General features: G+C 38.8%; 1 protein-coding gene across 1 annotated transcript in view; it reads right to left on the reverse strand.

The window, feature by feature from the left end:
* nom1 (nucleolar protein with MIF4G domain 1) overlaps window positions 1-27,010 on the reverse strand; it is a 70,332-nt gene that overhangs the window by 32,980 nt on the left and 10,342 nt on the right. Inside the window, exons 2-5 of the mRNA XM_069914748.1 lie at window positions 26,122-26,258; window positions 20,632-20,827; window positions 19,303-19,623; window positions 16,188-16,298 (exon numbers count right to left, since the gene is read on the reverse strand). Coding sequence (XP_069770849.1) covers window positions 16,188-16,298; window positions 19,303-19,623; window positions 20,632-20,827; window positions 26,122-26,258 — 765 coding nt within the window. The remainder of the gene's footprint in view (window positions 1-16,187; window positions 16,299-19,302; window positions 19,624-20,631; window positions 20,828-26,121; window positions 26,259-27,010) is intronic.

Consider the following 27,010-nt stretch of genomic DNA (forward strand, 5'->3'; position numbering starts at 1 on the left):
AATACATGAAGAGGTTTTTGCAACGTTGGATTCCATAATCTTTGGGGGGGTAACCGAATTTCAAGGAGACACTGAGACTGAAAGAGCTCATAGAACATTACGACTAAAACCGCAGCCAGATCAAAAGCCACGTTTGATAAGTGAGTGATGTTTGAATTGAGAGAGGAAGTAGAAAGATTACAGCAGAAGTTATAAAAGAAAATAAATTTATGTATTGAGAGAGAGAGAGAGAGAGGGAGAGAGAGAGAGAATAAATATTAGGGAGGAAATTAACAATAAGTTAAAATTGCTAATTGGCAGTATAATATTTCGGGGAGTCAGCTGGGTGTATGTGGAGTCATACAAGCAGATGTGGTTTTGATAACTCCTATAGATCAGGGATGTAAGGACATTTTATCAATAATGTACGCCTTTAGTGGTGGGTGGGGGGTTCTATCTTTTTCTGTGTTTCCTTTCTTTTTCTTTCTTAATATTACCTAAATATAATAATTATATTATGAAATATACTATTAGTGTTCTAAATGTGAGAGGAATAGGAGTGAAAAGATGGTTTGTTAATGGAAGAGTTGATGGCTGAAAAGTTTATTTTTTATTAATATTAATGGGATACAGAACCAAATAAAGCAGAAAAAATTATTAGTATATATATAAAAAAAAACTAGACATTGCCTTATTACAAGAAACACATTTGACAGAAAAAGAACATGAAAAATTAAGAGACTGGGTAGGAACTGTATCATTGTTTAATTCGAAGGCCAGAGGTACAGCAATATCGATAAACAAAATATGACCAGTAAAAATATAGATATTAGTGCAGATATAGCTCGAAGATATGTTTTGGTAAATTGTCAGATTTACTCGGAACAATGGACTTTAACGAATGCATATGCACTAAATGTAGACTATGGTAAATTTATACAAGATATTTTTATGCAATTATCAAATGCCAAGGAAAGTTACATTAGGGAGAGATTTTAATTTTGCTTTAGAACCTAAAGGGATAAAACAACAAAAAAGGTCGCAAAAATAATAGTAGATTTAATGAAAGATATGGATCTAGTGGATATTTGGAGAAGAATTCATTCAAATGAAAGGGATTATTCCTTTCATTCATTTCGATACAAAACATATTCACGAATATAGGTTTCTAATTTCTACACAATTTCAACATAGAGTTCAAAGGGGGTAATATCAAGCACGAGTTTGTTTGGATAATTCACCTTTAATTTTGTCAATTTTATTGAAAGAGCAAAAGATGGGCTAGAGATGGAGATTAAATACAACCTGATTGAAGAAAAAAGAATTTTGCGATTATATGAGACAACAGATACAATTTTTTTTTGAAACCAATAAAGATTCAGTAACAAGTAAGTTTACAATATGAAGGCATATAAGAGGTCAAATAACAAGTTATACTTCAAAAGTAAATAAAGAATATATGAAAGAAGTAGACTAGTTAGATAAAGAAATAATGAAATTGGAGAAGGAAATAAAAGTCAAAAAAAAATGAAGAAAAAAGAAAGGGAAAATGTGTTTACAACCTCCTTCATATAGACCTATATCATTATTGAATACAGATTATAAAATAGTATCAAAATTATTCATCAATAGGTTAGCTGAATTTTAACCAAAATTAATAAATATGGATCAAACTGGTTTTATTAAAAATAGAAGAGCAGCAGACAATATAGTTAAATCTTTAACTTTGATAAATATAGCACAAAATAGAAAGATTTTAGCAGTGGCAGTAGTGCTAGATGCAGAGAAAGTATTTGACAGGTTGGAATGGGACCTTTAATTTGAAACACAGTGCTTTTGGAATCTCAAATGCTTTTATAAATTGGATAAAGGCATTATATGACCAGCCAAAAGCAAAAATGATTACAAATAAACAAACATCAAAACCTTTTTTGTTAGAAAGGTCTTCGAGATAAGGTTGCCCATTATCACCCTTTCTATTTGTATTAGCAATTTAACCATAAGCAGAAATAATTAGTACTGATAGAGATAGTAAGGTATTTGAAGTAGGTAATAAAGAACATAAAATGAGCTTATTTGCAGATGATGTTATAGTATATTTAACGGGCAAGAAATATAGTTAAATAAGTTGAATGAGAGATTAAGAGTACAGATTAGTATCAGGTTATAAAGGTAATGTTGATAAAAGTGAGGTGATGCCTATGGTAGATAGGGATTATTCTCAGTGCAAAAGACTGATAAAATTTAAGTGGCAAAATGATACAATCAAATATTTAGAAATGAAAATTAATAGAAATAAATAAATTGTTGAAGTTAAATTATTTATCATTATTAAAAAGATGGAAGTATACTTAATATGGAAAGATTTACCAATAACACTAATAGGACTGGTGAATTGTATTAAAATGAAGATTTTCCCAAGAATACAATATTTATTTCAATCGTTACCCATCCATGTACCGGAATAATTTTTTAGGTTTAAATAAAATGATACGAGAATTTATTTGGAAAGGTAAGATGTCAAGAGTTGGTCTAGAAAAATTAATGTGGAAATTTGATTAGGTTGGATTAAGATTACCAAATTTTAAGAATTATTTTAAAGCAGCATAATTGAGATTCTTATCCTCCTGTTATCAAAGGGGTGAAAAACAGCTCGAGTTCAGATTGAAATTAATAACACTGGAGAATTCCAAAGAAATATCTTCTCACCTGTTTTAAATGGTTTGTTACGAGCCCAAAGGATCCCAAAACCCAGCAGCAATAGACATTCAACATGACAAATAGTTACTTAAACAAAAGTTGTTTTTAATTATCTTTAAACATTAAAACAGAATCAAACTTTAACTTATCACTATTAACTTAACCCCCTTCTAACTCTATGCGCAAGTGCATGTAATGTGTGTGTAAATTTAAGAAAAGTTCTTTGATTCACAGTTCAATCTCATTTCACATTCTTCCAAGTTCACTGGTTGAAGGCAATTCTTATACCGTGCACAGAATTTAACATGTATAAAGTTCACCAGGCTTTGGTGCTCGAAAGGTAAATGTTTACTGCTCAGGAAGGTTCTTGTAGGTTTGCAGAGAGAGTGATGTGTTGTTCCAGGATTTCCACAATTGAGGAACCACCATTAATGATGAAACCTCAATGATGAAACTTGCTCCATCAGGGTTCTCCAGATAATAACCTTTGTTTTTCAGGCTACCACACAGTTTCTTTCTGTTCCTCTTATTCCAAGAAAAACATCAGATAGCACTTCCAGCCATCTGCCACTCTAGAGCTTCTGTTTCAGTTCCAACAAGCTTCTCCTGGCTTGTTACAGTTTTCTGTCACACACAGACCAAAATTCCCTTCTGTCTGTCTGCCTCTCTCTCTGAGAGAGCATGTCCTTCTCTCTCTCACTTGCAAAACCCCCAACCTTCTCCAGCAAACAATAGGGGTTAGTCTTCTGCTCCAATCGGTTGTTTTAGGTAAACAATAACCTCCCAATGACCTCTGAGTGAGCACTTTGCAGAGACGTCAAAAGGTTTTTCCAAGACAATAGTCTATTCATTTTATGACATTTCAATTAGCACCTACTTGTGAAATGTGCATAGCATTCTCCATAGTTTCTGTATAGTCACTGAATATGAATTCTTCAGTATTTCAAATAAGATCTGTTTTAAAGTGTGTGTAAATTTTACCATTTTATCTCCCAAAAACATTCTCAAATATTCCATGACAGGCTGACATCTTATTTTGAGACTGTGACCTCTTAGCTGTAGATTCTCCAGCCAGGGGAAACATTAACTACACACATATACATTCAAGCACTGTAGAAATATTACCTTGTTTAATGATACCCTCACTCTTTCTGCTAAACTCAAGAGAACACTGACTTATTCTGTTTAAACTCATCTGAAATAATCTGGTGAACCTTTGCTCACTCCATCTATTAACATGTATACTATCTTGGGAAGGAAATTTGTTCCTTTGCTTAATTTCCCATATATAGTCTAACGCTGCATTCAATTCTCTTGCCATAAGCATCCATGGGAAATATAGTCACAGGTCACATGCATCAGAAAGGGCATGACAAAGCACCACAGAAAATAAATGGCTAGTAAAGAAAATTCAAGTTATGTATTAAATCATAATTTTTGAGATCAATTTTACATGGATCAAACATTCCAAATCAAATTTTTATTGTCATGAACAAGTCATGAAATTCTGTGTTTGTGGCAGTATCATGGTGCAAACATTCATATTACAAACATCTTACAATATTAAATAAAAAAGTAGTGCACAAAAAGTAAGGGTGGGGGGGGGGGGGGAAAGAAACTGTTTTAGTGCCATTAAGTGTTTGTTTTTAGGTTACTGTTCCTGTTTCCCGATGAAGCAGAGACAGGGCATGGCTTGGGTGGTGGGGATTTTTGAGGATAGAGACTGCTTTTTTAAGACACTGACTCATGAAGATGTCCTCAAAGGAGTGAAGTCTGGTGGCTGTGATGCCGCAGGCAGAGTTTATTCTTGCCTTGAGAGTTGGGACTTCCAAACCAGGCAGTGATTTCATTGAAACCAGTGATTTCATTGAAACCAGGCAGTTATTTCATTGAAATGCATTTATACAACTTTTTAAACACAAAATGAGAATGATTTGGGGATATTGTTAAAATGCAGCAGAGAGGCAGACAAGCTGTGGGGTAATTAGCTAAAATGAGGCGGGATATGTAGTAGTAATTTTTTTATATAGTGCATTTAATACATCGAACATTGATCCAAAGTCCTAAACATAAAATTAGGAATAAACATGAAAGTGAAGAGCTGTTCTGTAGTTTTCCTATACTCCAAAAGACCGCAGAGCCTACCTCACTGACAAAAGGCAAAGGAGGAAAAACCCAACACCCATCCCCAACCAACCAATTTTCCCCTGCAACCGCTGCAATCGTGTCTGCCTGTCCCGCATCGGACTTGTCAGCCACAAACGAGTCTGCAGCTGACGTGGACTTTTTACCCCCTCCATAAATCTTCGTCCGCGAAGCCAAGCCAAAGAAGAAGAAAAGTTCTACACAGAACTTTCCTTCTTCTCTCCCCCCCACCACCTCAGTAGCTGGATTTTCACTTTGTCAGTCCTCATTTTACAGTAGAGGGATGTCTCTGCAGCTGAGAAACAACAATGGAAACAGAGGGGCTGTGGCCCACATTACGTTACTGAGTTATAGATTATGCCAGCCAAACATGTGTACAGTTATCGGATATCTTTTTAACCCCTGTTACTTGATTATGTGCAGAATGATACTCACATTGGCAAGGAAGTAATGATAAGGATCTTAAATGCCATACTGCAGACATGGTGGCATCCAAATCTTAGGTGAAGGGACACCATGCCAGCAGGGACGTACCTCTTGCGAGGAGGCCATTGTGTTTTAATTAGCTTTTTTTTTAAAGACAATACTGCTTTGACTATTAGTTAAGACAATGTTGCTAAAAAATTTTGTTAAGGGAAATAATTTCCTGCTATGGACTACCTGAGACACTGAGTTCATACAATGGTCCTCAGTTTGTAACCAAACTAAATGAAGAATTGTATAACGAATTGGGAATGTTACAGTGGTTCCACTACTCCCATTAACCTCAGGCAACAGGAATAGTGGAATGTGCGAATGAAACATTAAAAAACTAAGCCAGCGAAAGTGACTGAGGTAACAGGGCTAAAATTAGGTAAAAAGTGCTACTCTTCGCATTGTTTAAAATGCGGATGACACCACAGGCTAAGTTGGGGCTACCTGTTGCAGAGATGGCCCACAGACAGCCAATTTGGACACTTGGGGGAGCAAAGCCTGCACTGTCAGTAGGCATAGATTTATTATCATTAGGTGATGACCTAATCAAATATTTGAGTTGTCCAACTCAAACTTTTTTGAGCAGTAAATTCACAGGTATATCAAGCTTCACGTAAAGGAGGGTGATCCAACACATCGAAGTGGTGAATATCCTAACATCAAACCTGAAAATTACGTTCACATAAAGAATTGGATCAGAAGAAACGGGAACTCACTGGAAAGGACAATTCCAGGTACCATTAATAACAGTGACTGCAGTTAAGCTTGAAGGACAGTCTCACTGGATACGTCGTACAGAAGGAAAACCTAAAGACATTTATTATAACAGACCAAAAAAGTCCCACCTGCAACATGAGAACTTTACTGTTATGCCTTTTTGTTGCCTTGACATTTGAACTTAACTGAATACTGGAATCATGACTGAAAGAGGAATTTTGGGTGTTTTACTTAATTGTTGATAAGATGAATGATTATAGCTGTTGAATCTATTCCCATATTCTAACCAACTCAATGGGAGTTATCCCCTCAAGAACCAGCCCCTACCCCATACAGGAAGTGATAGAATGGATTTTGAGACAGAACAGATTAAAGACAAGTAAGGATGTAAACATGTGAAGGACAACAGAGTTTCACATGACATCTTTTATTAAATGGTACCTACAGTTATATTACCATACCAAAAATTGGGAGAAAGTTGACGTAAAACTCTTACTGTATACAATGAGTCTTATTTTTGACATAAGGCATGACTGCAAATTGGATGGGGTCCTTTTAATAGGGATATGTTGGTTCCCTATATTCATCATGTTTAGAGGCTACACCAATACCCTGGTTGGCCAGACATAATCAGGTTCAGGACAAAGACAGATATCTCCAAGATGGAGCAGGTCTTTATGATTCCGTCCCCCTTTTCACAGTGATTCACTGTGATCAGTATTGGAGCTATTGGCAAATGAAACAGTTAAGGGGCTCCAAGCAGCTGGGAAGGCAGTTTGTCAATTATCAGCAGAGATAGTGTGATGACCCAAAACTAAATGGACCCTGATTTATTCTGGCTGGTTGTGGGGAGACCTGTAAAGTTATCGGTCGAGACTGCTGTATGTCACTAAATTGGTGAGCCAATGCAAAGAGATATAGGACTTACGAGAAATTGGTACAAAATGCCTGACTATTATGCCTACCCCTTTACTCATTGCTTTGGCACCAGATAGATCCGGTGGCCAGAAAAAAGTTTTATTATGCTGCTAGCTCCCCTTGAAGATTAAGTGTTTCTATGATGTCCAAGTATCCGCTACAGTCCTTTTAGTAGTTCTCAAGTGATAATAAAGGAAGGAAAAGAAAGGGCTATGGGGACCCTTCTTTTGTTATGGAAGCATTTTACTGTTGATCATTGTGGAAGCAATCTTGTTAAAATGTTTTTACTATTTTATCCATGGAAAGGATATTATCTAAGGTGGTTATCATGAAATGATAAAAGGAGGGAACAGAGAATTGTGGGGCTCTTCCAACAGCAAGCAGGCTAACAGATCTTAATTAAACCCATTAACAGAATTAATGCTTTAATAAAGAGCTTAGCAAAGACATTTTTAATAAAATGGCTGACAAAGAGAATTTGACATGAATCAAAAAGAATATTTCTTTTGATAAGGAAAGACATCATATGGTGTTACATTTCTGCAGCTAAAACCTTATTCAGCTAAAACATGTGTTACACAAGGAGATAGAGTCAAAAAATAGAAAGTCTTCAAAATCATCTTTGGAGTAGACTGAAGCCAACAATATTTCATTCTGATAGGAAGAGAAACAAGGAATAGTTTCTTGATGAATGTGGCCAATCAAAAAAAAAGCTACAGATGCAAAAACTACCAATTTGTCAATAATTTGTACCAATTCCTAAGCATATTGAGCCAAGAAGCTCAAGAACCACATTGGCCCCAGTTTACTATATAAAGCATATCTGCAATTTGTGCAAGTTGAGTGAGTGCTCAGTACAGAGAAAGAGTAACTGAACTCTTCCTTGTACTTCCTCACTCAAACTGCTGGAAATATAAGTGATTTTGCTGTTTTCTGCTGTGTTTTCTTAGTGCAGACACATTTTCACATAATGAGTGGGGTAAGCATGCATCCTTGGGATGTGCCTGAGTTGGTAATCAGTGAGGAGACAATGTTGTTTCCAATTTGTACTGACTGTGGTCTTCCAATGAGAAAGTCAAGGACAGAGCCCTAGAGTTTGTAACTTCTTGACCAGCACTGAGGGAATAATGGTATTGGAGGCCAAGCTGTAGCTGATGAAGAGCAGCTGTAAGCATGAATTTCTGTTTTCAAAGTGATCCAGAGATGAGTGGAGAGCCACTGATATTGCATCTGCTGTGGAGCGATTGTGATGAAAGGCAGATTGCCAATATCATAAATGACAGGAAAATTGTTAACATTTATTTTAAAAGAATACTATTTTTATGATGGGATTTCCATTTTAAATATATTTCAAATATAGTAACTCCAACGTAAAAGCTAAAACTGATATTGCGAATTGCTCCGTGATCACTCTGACCATGCAACATTGCCATCTTGTGGCAATGCACCTAATTGGCATCTTCCACATAATGTCAACTACTTGTCCACAATGAATTCTTTCGTTTAAAATCTCCTGTGTCTTTATGTGGCTATGAAGCTAATGTGGCTAATAGATCATTGGGCTCTCTTCCAGGGTCGGTGGGACCTTTACAAAAGGGATAGGTTACAACCAAAATGGATGAGAACCAAGAGATTTGAAGGGTGGTGAGTGTTTCCGGTTATCTGAAATTCAGTTAACTGAATTTTTCCCTCCCCCTTCAGTGACATTACATCACAAGTTGAAATTTTTTGTCAGCCGATGTGCTCATGTGGGGCTCTGACACACTGTTAGTGCCAGTTTGGTAACAAGAGAGCTCAGAACCAGCTGTGAAGACAGACAGTGAAAGGCTGGATGCTGGCTCAGAGAAGCAAACTGGAATCTTGAGCCATCAGTGTGGGACTGGAGGAAGTCAGCACATGGGGAGATTGTCCTCGTCTCAGGTAAATCCCTCCCCTCTCCCTTTCCATTTCTTCTTTATCCTCCACCGTACTTGATTTTCCACTGACCAGCGACATCAAGGAAAGTGGTCTCCTGGGCAGGAGTAGCGACATTGGGGTCCTTGGCAGGAGCGGTGGGGAGGTGTTGGTGATTGGCTTCAGGAGCGTGGACAGTGGTGGGGAGGTGTCAGGGATTGACAATACAAGTATTCTGCTGATATCACTGGGGTGTTTCAAGCCATGATTCAGTTATCTGAAAACTCGACTTAACCAAAAAAACATCTGGCCCCAAACTTTTTTGGACAACTGGAAATGTACTGTGCTTGGAAAGATTTAAACTAGAGTGGGGGGGGGGGGGAGAATAGGGCAGCTAGTGGAGGGACATTAGATGTTATGGCACCCGTCCGACAGGAAGGAATGGGTAAGTGAACACTGAAACTGATGGCTGAAGTTTGCTTATTTTAATGCAAGGTATATTACAGGCAAGGCAGATCGACACAGCCTGGATCACTAATGAAATTATGATGCTGTAGCCATGACTGAAACAATACGGGTTAGAGATCACAGTTGTGATCACTCTGATAGAGTTATGCTTTCAGTCTCCCATTAGCCACTGAGAGATGGAGGACATATAGACAGATTATAAAGATGTAAAAGCATTGGCAAGTCGAAATGGGAGACTTTAATTACCCAGTATTGGCAGGGATGATATTGTGCCAGAGGCAGAATTTGTTAGGTGCATCCAGGAGGGATTCTTGAAGCAGCGTGTAGGTAGAATATTCCAATCAGGAAGGTACTTGACCATGAACTGCCAAATAAGCCTGGTCAGTTGATAAAAATTTCAGCTGCAGGGAGTTTTGGGAATAGTGATCACATTTGCTGAAGTTTCAAGATAAGTCATGAAGGACAAGCTACCATTTTATGGGAAAACACCATATTGAGCTGGGCAAATTCTGTAATGAGGCAGCAGCTGGGGAGGGGGAAAAATGTTCATTGGGAGCAGCTGTGATCAGGCAGGTCCACAACTGACATGTGAGAGTTGTTCCAGCAAATTAAGAGTCCAGGACCAGGATGTTTCAGAGAAGAGGAAGAACAGGATGGCAAAGTGAGGGAACCTTGGATGATGAGTGAGGTCATGAATTTAGTCAATAACAAAGTAGACATGTGCATATACAAAATCAAACCGCTTTCCTTGTAGAATGGCAAGATTGCAGGCAAGATTTAATTAGGGCATGAGGAAGGCCAAAAGGGGCCATGACGGGTCCTTGGCAAGTAGGATTATAAAGAATCCAAAGGTATTTTATAGTTGCATTTAAAAACATGGTTAATTAGGGAAATGATAGAACCACTCAGGACAATGGAGGGAATCGATGTCTAGAGGAAGTGGGTGAATTACTAAATGAGCACTTTGCATCAGTATTTACCAAGGAAAAGGGCACAGAGGATAGTGAGAGCAGCGTGGAGAATGCTATGTTATGATATTTTGAGATCAAGACCAAGGTAGTGATGATTCTACTGAAGAGCATCAAAGCTGACAAATCCTCAGGGATGTACGAGATATATCCCAGGTTATTGAAAGAAGGGAGGAGATTGCTGGGGCCTTAATTAAAATAAATGTATCCTCACGAGCACTGGCGGATTGTCAATGTTTGACCAAGATAAATCTTCAGAGGTAGGGAAACTTTTGTAGAGAATACTAGGATAGAGTTATGCATATTTAGGAAAACATGGCCAGATTAGAGACAGTCAGCATGGTTACATGGACTTTAGAAAGGCATTTCACAAGATCCCTTGCAATAGGCTGATTCAGAAGGCAAAGATACATGGGATCCACAATGATTTGATAGTTTGAATTTGGAAATGGCTGGCCTAAGGAAGAGAGTGGTGGTGGAAGGGTGTTATTCTTGCAGGAGATCAGGGACCATTGGCATTCCACAGGGATCAATGTTGGAACTCCTGTTGCTACTGATGTGTTTTCTGGGTTAGATGAAAAATAGTGGGTGGTTTAGCAAATTTTCAGATGACACAAAGAATGGTGGAGCATGGACAGTGAAGAGCACATCAAAGAATACACGAGGATGAATAAACATAATGGGCTGAGAAAAGGCAAATGAAATTTAGCCTGACAGTGAGAGGTGATGTACTTTGGGAGATCAAATGCAAGGGGAAAGTATACAGTTAATGGTAGGACTCTCAAAAACATTGATATGCAGTGGGATCTGGAGGTCCAGATCAACAGTTCCTTTAAAGAGGCCACTCAAGTAAATAGGGTGGCAAAGGCAGCCAATGTGGCATCATTTCTTTCATTGCCCCAACCAATGCAGTACGGTTGGTAAAACAATTAGCACCACACCTTTACAGCATCAGCGATCGGGACTGCGGTTCAAATCCTGCGCTATCTGTAAGGAATTTGTATGTTCTCCCTGTGTTTGTGTGGGTTTTCCCTGGGGATCTTGTTTCAAAATATACTGGGGGATGTAGATTAATTGGGTGTAATTGGCAGCACGGACTCTTGAGCCGAAATGGCCCGTTACCATGCTACATGTTTAAATTTAATTTAATTTTAAAAAAGAGTAAGGTCATCACATTGAAGCTATACAAAATTTTGGTTAACCACTCTTGAAGTATTGTGTGCAATTATGGAAGGATATTGAGGCTCTGGAGAAGGTAGAGATTTACCCAAATGCTGTCTGGACAAGAGGGCATTAGCCATGGGGAGAGATTGGACAAACTTTGGTTCATTTCTCTGCACACACTTGAGGACGTGTTTAAAAAAAAAGTGGATGATGGGTGAAGTTTAAAGAGGTATGGAGCAACTTAATATTTAAAAAAAATTGAGTATGCACAAATAGAAGGATATGGATGACATGCAAGACAGAGTTTTAGTTTAATTTAGACATCATGCACAGGCATTGTGGGCCACAGGTCTTGTTTATGTGCTGTATTATTCTATGGTCTATAAAAGAAATTCATTTCACTGGACCAAGTATGCTTTCTTCCTGGATACCTAGCAAAATTTTCAGTCTGTGAGAGAGAAAAAAAATAGTTCCAGTGAAATGAAAATTGAAAGTGACATTTAAAAAAAAGTTGGGACATTTCACTCCAAACTACAGGATCCCCATCTCTAGCAATCTTTGCATTTACAATTCTTGACAACACTTGTCAGTCAGGAAGGTTACAAATTCAAATACAGTTAAAGTCCTAAAATATGGATTGCTTGTGGATTGGGTCAGTCCAGATTCTCAGGCAGTACTTTTAAAATTCAAATTTAAGGTGGAATAAAGAGGAGAACAGGTAAAATTCTGATAGTTTATTCATAAGCAAGTACAGCATGCTTCATTTGTCAAAACGAGCAGTTGTAAAGTAAAGTCAACACAAAAAAAACAAGAATGAGAATCTCAAAAATGGAGTACCTGGCAGAAATGAGCTAATCTATATCGGCAGGAATAGGGTGATTGATGAATGAGACAATCTATTACAAAGATTGAAAATAGACCCAGGCCAGTGTCCCCCTAGTTGAATCCACAAATGATAAAAGCAGAAATCAATTTTTCTGCAGTTGAAGGAAAGGCAGACACGGGTATTAGAGAGAAAGCAGATTTATGCCACAGCTTATGTGCTGTTCTGAGCATATTATTCTTTCTTTCTTTGGCTTGGCTTCGCGGACGAAGATGATCGTGTAATATGGCGAGCTCTCCACTGGCCACCGTGACAGAAGTGCACCAAAGAAGAGGCCTAAAGAAATTTCTTGGTGCCTGCCACATTGACCACCGCCAGTGGGCTGATATCGCCTCAAACCGTGCATCTTGGCGCCTCACAGTTCGGCGGGCAGCAACCTCCTTTGAAGAAGACCGCAGAACCCACCTCACTGACAAAAGGCAAAGGAGGAAAAACCCAACACCCAACCCCAACCCACCAATTTTCCCCTGCAGCCGCTGCAACCGTGTCTGCCTGTCCCGCATCGGACTTGTCAGCCACAAACGAGCCTGCAGCTGACGTGGACATTACCCCTCCATAAATCTTCGTCCGCGAAGCCAAGCCAAAGAAGAAGATAGGAAGGATGCAACTGTGCTGGAGTTAATGCAAGAGATTCACTGGGAATACTATGAAGAGAGAATAGATAGGCTAGCTTTTATTAGAACATGGAAGTCAGTGGTGGGTACCTGAATGAGGTATACAAAGAGGGACATAGAAAGTTTCCTTTACAAAAACTTTCTCTTTGGTGGAGGCTGTCACATTTGTGGCCCGAAATGTGAAGTTAATAAAACATTAAACACAAGTTTATCAGGTAAACTTCTTAGTGTCTTTTTATTCTCCGGTTTCCTTTGTTCTCCTGCTTGTGTTCTTATCTCTCTCTCATACCACGTGACTTCCGGTACATCTCATACATATTCATTATCATGACATCCCTCCTTTAATCAGAAATAAACTTTACCTTCACTTACCAATATCCCTCGGAAACATACGAACATCGTAACTAATGGTAATACTATAACTCAACTACATAAAGTTTACTTCCTACAGCATTCATACATGCACTTTATGATATAAGATTAAATACTGTCCCAAAGTTCTTATTAAAACAATGGCACAAAGTCTTCGCATCGTTTAGGCACTTTCCGGTTTCGTTTCGGCCTGCCTGCGATATTGTCGTCGCTTCTCGGTTGTTCACTTTCAGCGTCGGAAATACTGCTCGCCACGGCTTCGCGTGTTTCTGGCGTTCTAGTCACTTCATCAGGAGTGCTGGTAACTGCCTCTGGAACATCATCAGGTCTCTCAGTTTCAGCATCTCGTATTGGCCTTTCAACCTCTTCACTTGATGTATCTCTGGACTGGTACCTTTTTACACCTGAGACATTTCTCTTATACAGGACTCCAGTCGGAGACTTGACTGTCACCATACTGCCACTTCTGGATACGACAGTATAGGGTTGATGGTAATAAGGTGTGTCTAGCTTACCACCAGTTTCATGCCTCACTAGAACATTATCTCCTGGCATGATGTCTGAGTACTTGGCTCCACGTTTCGAATCTGTGTACAGCTTTGCTGCACCTTTATTTTCAGCATCGTGGTCCCTCATCTCCTGGTCGTCTCGGATTTCCTTTATTTCTGGCATTTTTGTGCGGATTTTTCTCCCAAAAAATGCTTCTGCAGGACTTTTTCCAGTGGTTGCATGAGGCGTTGCTCGATAGACAGCCACATAAGATAGCAATGCTTCTTGCCAATTTTGTCCTTCTGCGTGTGCAATTCTCAATTGTTTTTCAATGGACTGATTTTGTCTCTCTACTTCTCCATTGGCTTGCGGCCATTTCGGAGTTACTTTATGATGGTGGATACCTGTGGTCCTCATGTATTCCGTAAATGTCTCTGAAATGAATTGTCAGAGTATAATGTAACAGGTAATCCATATCTTGCGAATATCTCTGCTAACGCTTGTATTGTTTTTTCAGTGGTTGTGGACTTCAACACCACGTACTCATAGTATCTGCTGTAGTAATCTATCACTACCATAATTGATTCACCCGTCGGTAAAGGTCCAAGAAAATCAACAGCTACGTCGATCCATGGTCCAGTCGGAAGTTGCGTACTCCGGATCAGTTCTGGTGGATTACTCCTACTTGTGATTTGACATCCGTGACAAGTTTTAACAAATTTCTCTGCGTCTTTATCACAACTTGGCCACCATACCTTGGTCCTGAGGTTTTGCTTGGTACCAACAATGCCTAGGTGTCCTTCATGCGCTAAGGATACGATCTTCGGTCTCAATCTTTGCGGTATCACCAATCTGCAACCTCTTAATACACACTGTCCGATGCAACAAAGTTCGTCTCTAATGGGAATGTAAGCCTTGTGAGTACACTTGTCCTATTGTCCACTCTGTATGCATTCTCTTACTTCCATGAGTTCTGGATCACGTTCGGATTCTCTCTCGACTTCCTTCGTAGTCACAGCTTTCGGTGTCGACTGAATAGCTACGAAGCGTACAAAGCTCTCTGTTTCTGTTCTCAATTCTGACTTGGATTGTGGACCTCCATCCTTCACCAATCTGGACAGCGGATCAGCAATGTTTGCTTTCCCTGCAATGTGGATTATTTTATATTTGTAGGGTTGTAGTCTGAGTACCCATCTCTCTATTCTGGCACATGGTTTGGATCTAGGTGCATAGATCACCTCTAATGGCTTATGATCTGTGATGAGTTCAAATTCAATGCCGTATAAATATGCATGGAACCTCTCACAGGCCCATACAAGTCAGAGTGCTTCTTTCTCTGTCTGAGAGTATCTTCTTTCCACATCTGATAATGATCTGCTGGCATAGGCAATGATTCTTGGTCCTCCATCATGCATCTGGACCAACACAGCTCCTAAACCAACTTGGCTGGCACCCACTATGACTTTGGTTGATGCCGCCGGATCGTAATATCCAAGAGTGAAGTTAATAAAACATTAAACACAAGTTTATCAGGTAAACTTCTTAGTGTCTTTTTATTCTCCGGTTTCCTTTGTTCTCCTGCTTGTGTTCTTATCTCTCTCTCATACCACTTGACTTCCGGTACATCTCATACATATTCATTATCATGACAGAGGCATCTTCAGCCTGTGGGCAAAGGTCAAGGTAAAGGATAGGTGATGCAGATTTGAGGAAGATTTTATTTTACCCAGAGGGTAGTTGAAATGGAGCTCACTGCCTGAGGGAGTTGTAGTGGCAGTTATGTCACAACATTTTAGTATGCAGAGGAGCAACTTAAATATCATGGTATAGGTATTACAGGCTCAGTGATGGAAAATAGGATTGGTGTAGATAGACATGTGATGACCACATGGGCACTGGGCTGAAGGGCCTGTTTCCAAGCTTTTCTGCTTCTATGACTTTTCGTAATGACATTGGATACTTGATTGGAAGTTCAGCTGACATGTTGAAGATGTGAATAGCTCAGTTGCACTGAAAGATGTTACCAACATTACAGAACACAATTTTTCTTACTGGCTAAGATATTGCCAATGGAGCTTTCTATATTTAAATGGAAATAATTGGACATATCCAGTATTGTGCATCACTGAAGCAAATGGACAAACACAAAATTTGCAAGGGGTTAAGAGGGATGGTGGTAAAGATGTAAAATTTGAACTTGTGATCTTTTGGGTGAGGCTGGTTGAAGGAGAAAGCAATAAACAGAGGTAATGCCAAATGCAAACAACCAGATAATGATTCATTATATTCTAATCTGCAAATCCCAAATACAGAAAACTCTCAGCATATTACACTGAAGTACAGTATGAATTTATTGTCCTGTGTTTGCTCAAAAAGTAATATTTATAAATATCATTACATTACCAGACTCCTTTGCAGCTTTCGAAATCTTTCCACCGGTTCAGGATCATATCCTGGGATTTTTCGCATATCATTATTCTTTAATGCCAACAGGATTTCCAGCATAAAGCAAACCTGAAACAGGAAAAATGAGTTGCAATGTAATTGATAGTAAACAAATCTGTTAGTTAATTTGACAGAGTGAAAAGCTCACACACACACACACAAAAGTTTATTATGTATAGTACAACCAGCTTTACTATAAAATTTTTGGCTGAATTGCTGGTGTTATCAGCCTCTTACCTTCCTGGAAAATCCACTTAAAATAATAATTGGTGAAAAATTTATAAATGAACTGGATTTCATTCCAGTCCCGCACATCATCATTCTGATAGTTTTGGCTCTCTCCACAGATGCTTTTTGACTGCTGAGCACTTTCAGCTAATTATATTTTTATTTGCATTTGACATTGTCGATGTGGATTTTAGCAAGGTTTCTGATGGGGTTCTTAAAGGCAGGTCAGAAAAGTGAAAGACCACAGAATCCAATGAAAGGTATAAACTGGATGATTAAAAAGTTGCCCTGCATTGGAGAGGGCACAGAGCACACTTGCAAGGACATTTCGCTGGAAAATGTTTCCAATCATGATTAATAGGCTGTAGTTTTAATTTTGGAATAAATGAAGATGTAGAGACACAATCGAGTTAACAACATTACAGAGACTCTCGATGGAATAAACAATGGAGACTTGGTCTCACAAGCAAGCGGACATCACAGAAATGTTCAATCACATTACTGGAAAATTAACTGATAAAAATTCAATTTCTTTCATTTCTTTGTTTTCACTGCATCTTGACAATGCTAGTAATACGTAATGGCCTTCCTTGCAAGACCACATTGCAAAACTGAACAAAGGTGGGCAGCAGTGCAAATTGCAAGGAGGTCACATGCAAGCATTTGGGTGGAAAATTATGAAGTAAACAAAGACATGGCAGATAAAATATTATGGATAAAGCAGAGATAATTTACTTTGCTGCAGATATACAAACTTAGATGTTTTAAGTGAGCAATTGAAAAGTGTTGGTATTCAGAGGGATCTAGGTTCACATACAATGATTATTCAAAATTAACATGGACAAACACTCACTGTGGTCACATGTAAAATTAATGACAAAGACTTCAAGTACAAGTAATGCTAGACATAAATGTACAAGGACAATGGGGAAGATATGGATGAACAGAGGGATCTTGGGGTCCAAACCTATACATCCCTCAAGGTCGCTACACAGGTTGATAGGATAGTTAAGAAGGCCTGTGGGTTGCTGGGCTTCATTAATAGGGGGATTCAGTTCAAGAGTAGAGCAGTCAAGTTGCAGCTCTACAAATCTCTCGTAAAACCACACTTGGAATATTGTGTTCAGTTTTGTTCACCTCATTACAAGAAAAAAATGGAAGTTATGGAAAGGGTACAGAGGAGATTTACTAGGCTGTTGCCTAGAGTGGAAAATAAGTCTTATGAGGCAAGGTTAGCAGAGCATATACTTTTTCCTTTGGATGAGAAGTCTACAAGATTAGGAGAGGCATAGTGGACACCCAGTGCCTATTTCCCAAGGCAAGATCAGGAAACACCAGAGGACACATGTACAAAGTGAAAGGAGGGAAGTGTAGGGGAGACATCAGGCCAGTTTTAAAAAAAAATATTCAAACACAGAGAGTTGTGGGTGCCTGAAATGCCTTGCCAGGAATGGTGGTGGACGCTGCAATATTAGGGGCATTTAATAAGACTCCTACACAGGAACATGGATGGAAGAAAAATAGAGGGTTATGGGGTAGGGAGGGTTGAGTATTTTTTTAAGGAATATATGGATCGGCACAATATTGAGGGCTGTAGTGTTCTATATAAAGATAATAGATGTCATTTACTATAGAAGATAATAGGATTAGGGGGTGAGAGATGGTTAGTGGGGAAGCTTCAATAGAGCTGACAAAGCAGAATCAACGTCACAAATAGAATGCATGAATCAACTGTTGATTCAATCCTATTCAGAGGAGCAAGAAATTACTGTGATTGATGTTTAGGGAAGATTCACAGGGATGATTCCTGGAATGAAGGGATTAGCATATGGGAAATATTTAATAGCTCTTGGACTGTACTCCTTGAAGTTCAGAAGAATGAAGGGGATCTCAGAGAAACTTGAAAGGTCTGGACAGAGTAGATGTAGCAAAGTTGTCTAGGACAAGAGGGCACAATTTCAGGATTGAAGGGTGCCCATTTAAAATAGAGAAGCGGAGGAACCTCTTTAGCCAGAGAGTGGTGAACTTCTCCAACCAGGAGCAGCTGTGGAGAGGTCATTAGGTGCAATTAAGGAGGAGATTCATAGGTTTCTGAATAGTCAGGATATCAAAGGTTATGGGGAGAAGGCAGGGAGTGGGTCTGAGTGGGAGAATGGATCAACTCTTGATGGAATAGTGGAGTGGACTGAAAATCCCTGAATAAATTCTTGATCAATTGAACTCTACAAACTTGTGACTGGTCAGTGTCCCACAAAAGCCTTTATTGCAAAGGACACAAGTGCAAGAGCAAATAACACATAGAACGAACGAAGTGCAATGAAATTTCACCAGGTTAATTCCTGGAATGCAGTTGTGATGAGGGGAGCAGAGGCAAAGATCAGTGGACTGAGATTTAAAAAACTTCTTCACCAATGGAGCAGTGAATCTGAAGAATTTCCTACCCAAAAGAGATCTGGAAGTTCAATATATTCAAGAACAAGATCAGAAGAATTTTATATGTTAAGGGACATTATGTTATTGCAAGACACAAAAAAAATTGAGTTGTCACGAGGACCAAATACCACATTCCTATTTTGATCAATATATTTAATTCCAATTAATTCAAAATTTAAAAAACTTAATTTAATCATACATCAGCATTAATGTAAATGATCATTTGGCCAATTTCTGACCAGTTCCTCAATAGTACAATTGAATTGAGAACTTGAACAATGAACTTCCAATTTCGTCATGCAGCACATTGCAATTTCACAAACAAGAGGTGCTGTCAATCGGTAACATTTTAACTAATTTCAGATTCCTAGTCCTTTGATGGATTACAAGTTATACTTGAAATCTTTCTTACCCTGGTCTGGTCATGGAACTGTTTACCATCATTGTTCACTTTTTTTTGAGCCTCCAAAATGAATTCTCTCAATGTCACAGCATCATCTTTCCGAAGAGTAAATCCCACATGCTTCAGTAAAAAAAGGGTGAGTTCAATGTCTCGCTCTTTGAATCTGTTTATAAGTTTTCTAAGAAGATCAAACACCAGCACAGAATGTATCACATGGAAGTTGTAAAAATGTGCAATTAAATTGATTAAATTGTCACATTCCTTTCCTTCAACATTTCTAGATTGTTCTTCAAATCTTTTCACCACTGCTTCCAAAACATGTGCTCCAACCTGCAAAACACAAAGGCATAAATTTTATACCTGTAATTCTAATATACGCTGACTTGAGTTTAAAGCCCAAATTTCACAACTGCCAAGTGAAAAACAGACTTAAATTTATGCTGTTCTTCACAACCTCCAGAAAAACCAGAGTACTTTTATAACCTCAAAGTATTTAAATTGGGCAGTCATTGATAGCATTCAGGAAACAATAATAAACATGCACAGAATATTCTCAAAACTAATTTTGAACTAACTGACCAATTTTTGATGTGGGTTGAAAATATAAGTTGATTAGCAGATGAGGAGAATTACTGTGCTTTTTTTCCACTAATGTTACACAATTGCAATTTGAAAAGGCAAATAGGATCTGCATTAAAGACCTCATTTAAAAACATGGTACAGTACTTCAGTGCTGCAGTCAGGTGCCAATCTAGATCATATCCTTGTAATTAATTATTTAAAGCTTTCACCACTTTAGTTGTAATTAAATACATCTGATCTGGAAAGCCAGAAACAAATGCACAATTTGATCAAAAATATTTTTGCCTATAACAAAATTTCAGGAAACTGGCTTTCCAGTTGTAATTCTTATTTAACATCACTATTTTTAAACTACACAAGTAGATTCAACTTCTATTATTGGATTTTTTTTTTTGGAAAAGTCTCTTACCATGTTTCAAAGTAATTTACAATGTTGATCAAGTCCTCCACACCCACTAAAATTATCCATATCTCCTTCAGTATGCAAAATATGCCATGGCTCTAACAGGTTGCAATAGATATCTGCAAGTTTTTTTTAAATCATAGAATTAAAATGGATAATCTACACACCACTTTAAACATACAGCCAAAATAAAATATTTGCATTTACTCTACCTGCTGTCATGCAATTCCTGCAATTTTATTTTCAAATATGTAGCTATGCTTCCAGATTAAACAATGGTTAAAAATATCAAACCAATAAAAACAGCAAATTCACTGACCATTTGGTAAAGATGTGAATAATAATGAAGTTACCTCAATTCCAACATTGTGATGAAGAATGCTAACAAGCAGAACATGTTCCATCATCAGCCTGTTGGGCATCAAGGCTGGTGTGACACAGGCCATTAGGAGAACATCAGTTAGGGTCTCATTCATATCTTTTCGGCTATTTGCCATGTACAATTCTTCAAGCTGGTTACTAATAGAGGCCATATTAGGTTCAGTCAGTCTGAAAAAAGAAATAAAGTATTTAATACACAAAACAAGGAATATACAGGCATACTTGTAAATACCAGAATAATGAATTTATCTAAATTACCGATTTGCTAAGTGTTTAACCTTTATAACCCAGCTATCATCTGCTTAAAAAAAAAAGGACTCAGTGGGTCAGGCCATGGAGAGAAATGGACAGTCAACATTCGAGGTCAGCAGGTCTCAATAAAGGGTCCTGACTGTCCATTTCTCTCCATGGATAATAATGACAGTTTATTGTCATCTACATGGGACAATCTATATATGCACCAAAATTCTTAACCGCTACAATTGAACAGGTATTTCATGAAAAATAGCATGCATTAATTTAAAAATGGATAATAAATACAAAAGATATGTAGTTCATAAATACTGTTACCATAGAGCATAAAGAAAAAAAGTCCATTACAATAATGCATAAAGTCCTTTCATGATAGTGGAGCAATTAATGATTAGTGTAACAAGGGGAGGTTTAAGAGCTTGAAAGCCATTAGAATGAAACTGTTCTGGAAGCTAGAAGTTTTGGTCTTTTGGCTTCTGTATCTTCTGCTTGCAAGCAATGGAAAGAGGTTGAAACCAGTGTGACAGATGATGTTATGTTTGTATTGAATATAGATATGATTTTGGGAGATAAATTGGGGCAAGTATTTTAAAAAAAACTGTAGACAGATCTTATTTAAAATACTGGAGCTCTGCTCATGCTAGACAGGCCAGCGCCAAGAGTCTTTGCAAAAGCTTGGGAGAGTGCCCAACAGTTTTCACTATTTTGTTGTTTACATAAAGGCAACAGATGAAAAAACTTGTCGGAGCCACAGGCCGTCTATAGAGAAACTTGTAGTTCTAAGAGGGTCATGTGGTTTTGCGAGCAGAGAGAGTAAAATAGGCTTTCTCTCAAAGAGAGGGTGAGAGGGGGATCGTTTCTGCAGTTTTACAGTTCAGCAGCAGCAGCTGGGACTGGAACAGGACAAGTTGGCAAGCTTGTGGAAAAACCCCATTTGGAAGACAGGTTGTGAGTGCTTAGTGGAGAGGTTGCACAGATACAGTGGCAGAAAGGCTTGCGTTGTAATTGCTGAGAGTCAGTAGAAGTAACTGGTCTTTTGATTTGGAAGTGCAAATAAAGTTGTAGAGTTGAAGGTCCAACAGATGAGTAATAAGTGTGTTGTTAAACATGAAAGTTTAACTTGGAATTTGCTTCTCTTGACATGTTCCTCTTCAGAACAGTAAAAAGCAAGTGTTTCAGTTTCAATTAAACATGTAAACGTGGGATTGTATGAAAAATGCATTTGAGAATTGAGGGTGTAGATGACAAAAAGCTGGAACCATTGTAGATCCAAAGTGAATTGAATGTTTATAGATCATTAAAATGTAATGGTACAAAAATAATTAAAGGTTCATAAAAATTGACCATTGTAAACAAATTATTTCCAGCAGAAGTCGAATCAAAGTCAGGGAAAGCCTCAGTTCGACTGCACCCAAAATCATTGAGAGCAGAATTGGAACCACAGGATTGAACCTGCAATATAAACAAACAAAGCTGGAGGAGCTCATTGGGTCCAGCAACATCCTGCATGCCTGGTCTTCGACGTTATTTCCTGTACATTCTTGACTGTGTTGCCAAGCTCAGCTCTAACACAATCAATAAATTGGCTGATGACACCACCATTGTTGGTGAAAAAATGGAAATGATGAGTCTGAATACGAGATGGAGATTGAGAATTTTGTTGGGTGATTCATGAAGTACCAGCCTACATTCTCATTGCTACCTTGAAATCATACAAGGCTAAATTTGGAGAATTGCATGTAGTTTTGGTCAGCTACCTGCAGGAAAGTTATCAGTAAGATTGTTAGAGGGCACAGAAGAGTTACAATGATGTTGGGACCTGAGGAGCTGAACTACATGGAGTGGTTGAATAGGTTAGATTTTTATTCCATCAAGTTACAGAGAATGAAGGAAGACTTGATAGAGGTATACAAAATTATGAGGGGTATAGGTAAGGTTAAGACAAACAGGCTTTTTCTATTGATGTTGGGTGAGACAAGAACATGAGAACATGGATTATGGGTGAAAGGTGAAATGTTTAAGGGAAACATTAGGGGGAACTTCAAAGGATGGTGAGAGTGGAGAATGAGCTGCCAGCAGATTTAAACATTTAACAGATGATTGGATGGTACATGGATGGGAAGGGGATGGAGGGCTATGGTCTGGGTGCAGGTTCATGGGGCTAGGTGGAATAAACATTTCAGCACATACTAGATGGGCTGGTTCTGTGCTGGAGTGTTCAATGGTTCAAGTGGATTTTGCATTCAGTCCCAAGTCTACATGCTTGATTGAAACATAAACGCTTGAAGCAAGGGAAGAGACTGATACTAGGGAGCCAGCATGGCTTTGTGCATGGGAAATCCTGCCTCAAAACTGGAAAACTACTAAGAAAATTGATGAAAGCAAGACAACAGATGTGGTATGCACAGACTTTAGCCAAACTTTTGACAAGTTCCTGCACTGTAGACTGATCCAGAAAGTTAGGGCATACAAAATCCAAGGCTTGGATATAGGAGGCAACTTGTACCAGTGGGCGAAAGGTGGGAGTTGTTTTCCTGACTGGAAGTCTGTAATCAGTCACAGCAATACCAATCGCCTGATGAGCAAGTTTGCTGACAACACAAAAACTGGTGGAGTTGTAGACAGTGAGATTTGTTGCCCAAGGATACAGAGGGAAGTGGATCAGTTGGAAAGTTTGGTGGAGTGGTAGCAAATGGTATTTAATCCAGACAAGTGCAAGGTGTTTTACTTTTGTCACTCTATACAGCCAGATGTATGCAGTAAAGAACAGAGTCCTTAGAAGTGTTGATAAAGAGGGATGGAGTCACCACACTATTGTGATTCTCAAAGTGGGTGGTGGAAATCCATGGAATGATTCCCAATGGTCTAATCTCACCTCTGCTGCCCATCCATCATCCAAGGGGGTGATCAAGGTGCAGTGAAGTTAAAGAGGGTGGTGAATGTTTGTTTGTTTCTTGAAGACGTGCCCTGGTCAGGACACACGCCACATTCACGTCTACAAGGGTCAAGGCTCCAGGTTTATAATAATTTCAAATGATCTTCAGGCTGTAATGTACATTTAAATTACGTACAAATACACGGAGGTCCCCCTCCCCCAATCCTATGACCCCAACCACCCGCCCACTCCTAATGGCCCGATTGCAGATCCTCACCTCGGCTACCCACTCATCAAGTTCCCGATAGCTGATCCTCACCCTGACTGCCCGCTCATCCAGCACCCAATGGCTGATCCTCACCAAGGCCGCTCATCCAGCACCCAATCGCTGATCCTTACCCTGGCCGCCAGTCCATCAAGCTCCGACAGTCGATCCTTGTCCCGACCGCCTGCCCATCAAGATCCCAATGGTCTAATCTCACCCCTGCTGCCCATCCATCAAGCTCACAACAACTCAAAGACAATGTAGTTTCAGTTGAGATGCAAATTTACTCTTTCATATTGCTAAATAAATTGGTTTATAAAAGTTTTATTTGTGAAATACATTTGCTGGTATATAGTGTTAGATTAGTTAGTGTTGTTTGAAATTTGTGGTAGACCTAATACCAAGAAAGAGGTGTGTATTCATTCTATGTGTTTGTGGTGTGGGTGGGGAGCTAGGGATGTGACCTGGGAGCCAAGGGGGCAGCAGCTTAAAAAAATTTGGTAACCACTGTCATAAAGATTGGGGTGGAGCCCAAAAGAGTGGAGAACATATTCACCCAACTGTTGCCTGGAAGAGAGGGCTTGAGTTACCAGTGGATTTTGGATATGCTGGGATCATTCTCACTGGGGAACAGGAGGCTGAATTTATAAAATTTTTAATGGCATAGATAGGGTATATATTCAGTCTTTATCCAATAGTAGGGTAATGTAAGACTAGAGGACATAGGATTAACAAGTGTGGGGCAAAGGAGATACAAAGGGGAAAGATTTTTTCATGCAGAGGGTTGTGAGAATATAGAACAAACCGTCAAAGGAGGTGATGGAGGCAGGTACAAACCTAGTATTTATTAAGCATTTGGACAATGTTACGAGCCCAGAGGACCGCACAACCCAGCAGCCATAGAAATTCACCAAAACAAATGGTTACTTAAACAAAAGTTGCTTTTTTCCTTAAAACAGGATCAATCTTCAACTTGACCCCCTTCTAATTCTAAGCACACATATATGTAATGTGTGTTTAAGTTCAGAAAATTTCCTTGATTTACAGTCCAATCTCACTTCTCAATCCTCCAAGTTCACCGGTATCAGGCAATTCTTATACTGTGCAGAGAACTTAACATTTATGAATTTCACCAGGCTTTGGAGCTTCAGAGTAAATGGTTACCACTCAGGAAGGTTCTTGTCGGTTTTCAGAGAGAGATTTGTTGCTCGTTGGACACAGATTCCTTCCAATCAGCCACTTCAGTGTCTTGCAGAAGAAACTTGCCCCATCAGGGTTTTCCAAATGACAACCTCTTTCTTTCAGGTCGCCACAGAGTTCCTTTTTGTTTCCCTTATTTCAAGTGAAACATTATGCAGCCAGTCATCTCCTCTTGTATGGACCACAAGGGCTTTGAACAGGCTGAACTAAGAACTCACAACCAGTCTTCAAAATATTTTTTTTTCTCCCCTCCACAAGCTTGCCAGCTTGTCCTGTTCCAGTCCCAGCTGCTGCTGCTGAACTGTAGAACTGAATTTTCTCTCACTCAGAGAAAACCACATGACCCTCGTAGAGCAGCAAACTGCACTCAGACTGCAGCACCAGACCCAAACTTCCAAGTCTATTTATCTGTTGTTTTCCTAAACAATAATCCATTACTCCACAGCATGTCCAATTAACACCTACTTGTGAAGTGCTTATAGGCATTCTTCAAAGTTTTTGCAAAGGCACCCGGAGTCTGGACTGTCTGGTTTGAGCAGAGTTCTGGCATTTTAAATGAGATCTGTGTTGAAGTGTTTGTATCTGTGGGTGACCTATCTAAAAACTCCACAATCTATCTTCCAAAAAACATCTCTATATACAAAATATAACATAATCCATCACAACAGGTTCATAAAAAAGAAAGAGGGGAAAAAGTTAAATTCAACAAAATGGGTTTGAATCCGCCGAAAGAGCCTGTTTCGGTGCTATATACCTTAAAATTACTGAATGTCTTAAAATCAAAAACAGGGCTCACAAGAACATTTTAATTTCATAAAAAAAAATTCTCTGCCATCTAAAAACACAACTGGGAAGTGTTCATATCTGTACCTATTAAGAAGCCCTTTTACAGTCTTCTTCAATCTTCCAAGTTCTTCTTTCTTTTTTGCAGTCATGGTTTCCGACAAGTTACGTAACTGCGGAGGGATGTATTTTCCTGAAATGGTGCCATCGTTTAATCTTTGGTCCTTAAAAAAGATTGAACATGTGGTACAGAGTTAAAGGTACAACATTGCACTTTCCTCGTTGTCAGTGTCAGAAATGGCGGAGGAATTCCCCCACCACCTCATCACCCATCTACTAAGCAATTCCACTACTAGACACATATTTTCCTTTCCTCCTCTCTCCGCTTTCCACAGGGACCACTCCCTCCTCCATTCATTCAAAGTCTATTTTCACTCCTCCGTGCACTCCTCTCCCATCCCTTCCATACCCTCATACCAAAAGGAAAAGATTATGTAAATTAAACAAAGAACCAAAAATGTATCGAGAAATATTCTTAAAGGAACCAAATATAAACCCGAAGTAACATAAATTGAAATGAAAAAGATATGAAACAAGAGCATGTCATCTGCGCCATGACCCACTTCATTTATCTCAATCATTCCATGAGAAATTCCTCATCCTTGGAACTAAGAGAATCTTAACTGAATACCCTCTTGATAGGAAATGGATTGTGACAATGCAATTTGGTACATATTTAGTCACAGAGACTGGGATTTTTTTTTCTGATTTGAGACAAGTGGAGAGGATGAGTCTCCCAGTTCTTATTGCCATTAGCTTTCTTGTCAAAGATAAATAACCTCTGTAATACAAGATATAAAATGTTAAACACTGTATATGAAAGAAAAGCTGTAACATAATAAGAGGCAAGCAGAAGAGAGGGGTCAGCTGGAACACCAAAGACATTTCCTGGGGACAAGTGATTTAGTCATAGAAA

This window comes from Narcine bancroftii, chromosome 1 (genome assembly GCF_036971445.1).
Source record: "Narcine bancroftii isolate sNarBan1 chromosome 1, sNarBan1.hap1, whole genome shotgun sequence".
Lineage (NCBI taxonomy): Eukaryota > Metazoa > Chordata > Chondrichthyes > Torpediniformes > Narcinidae > Narcine > Narcine bancroftii.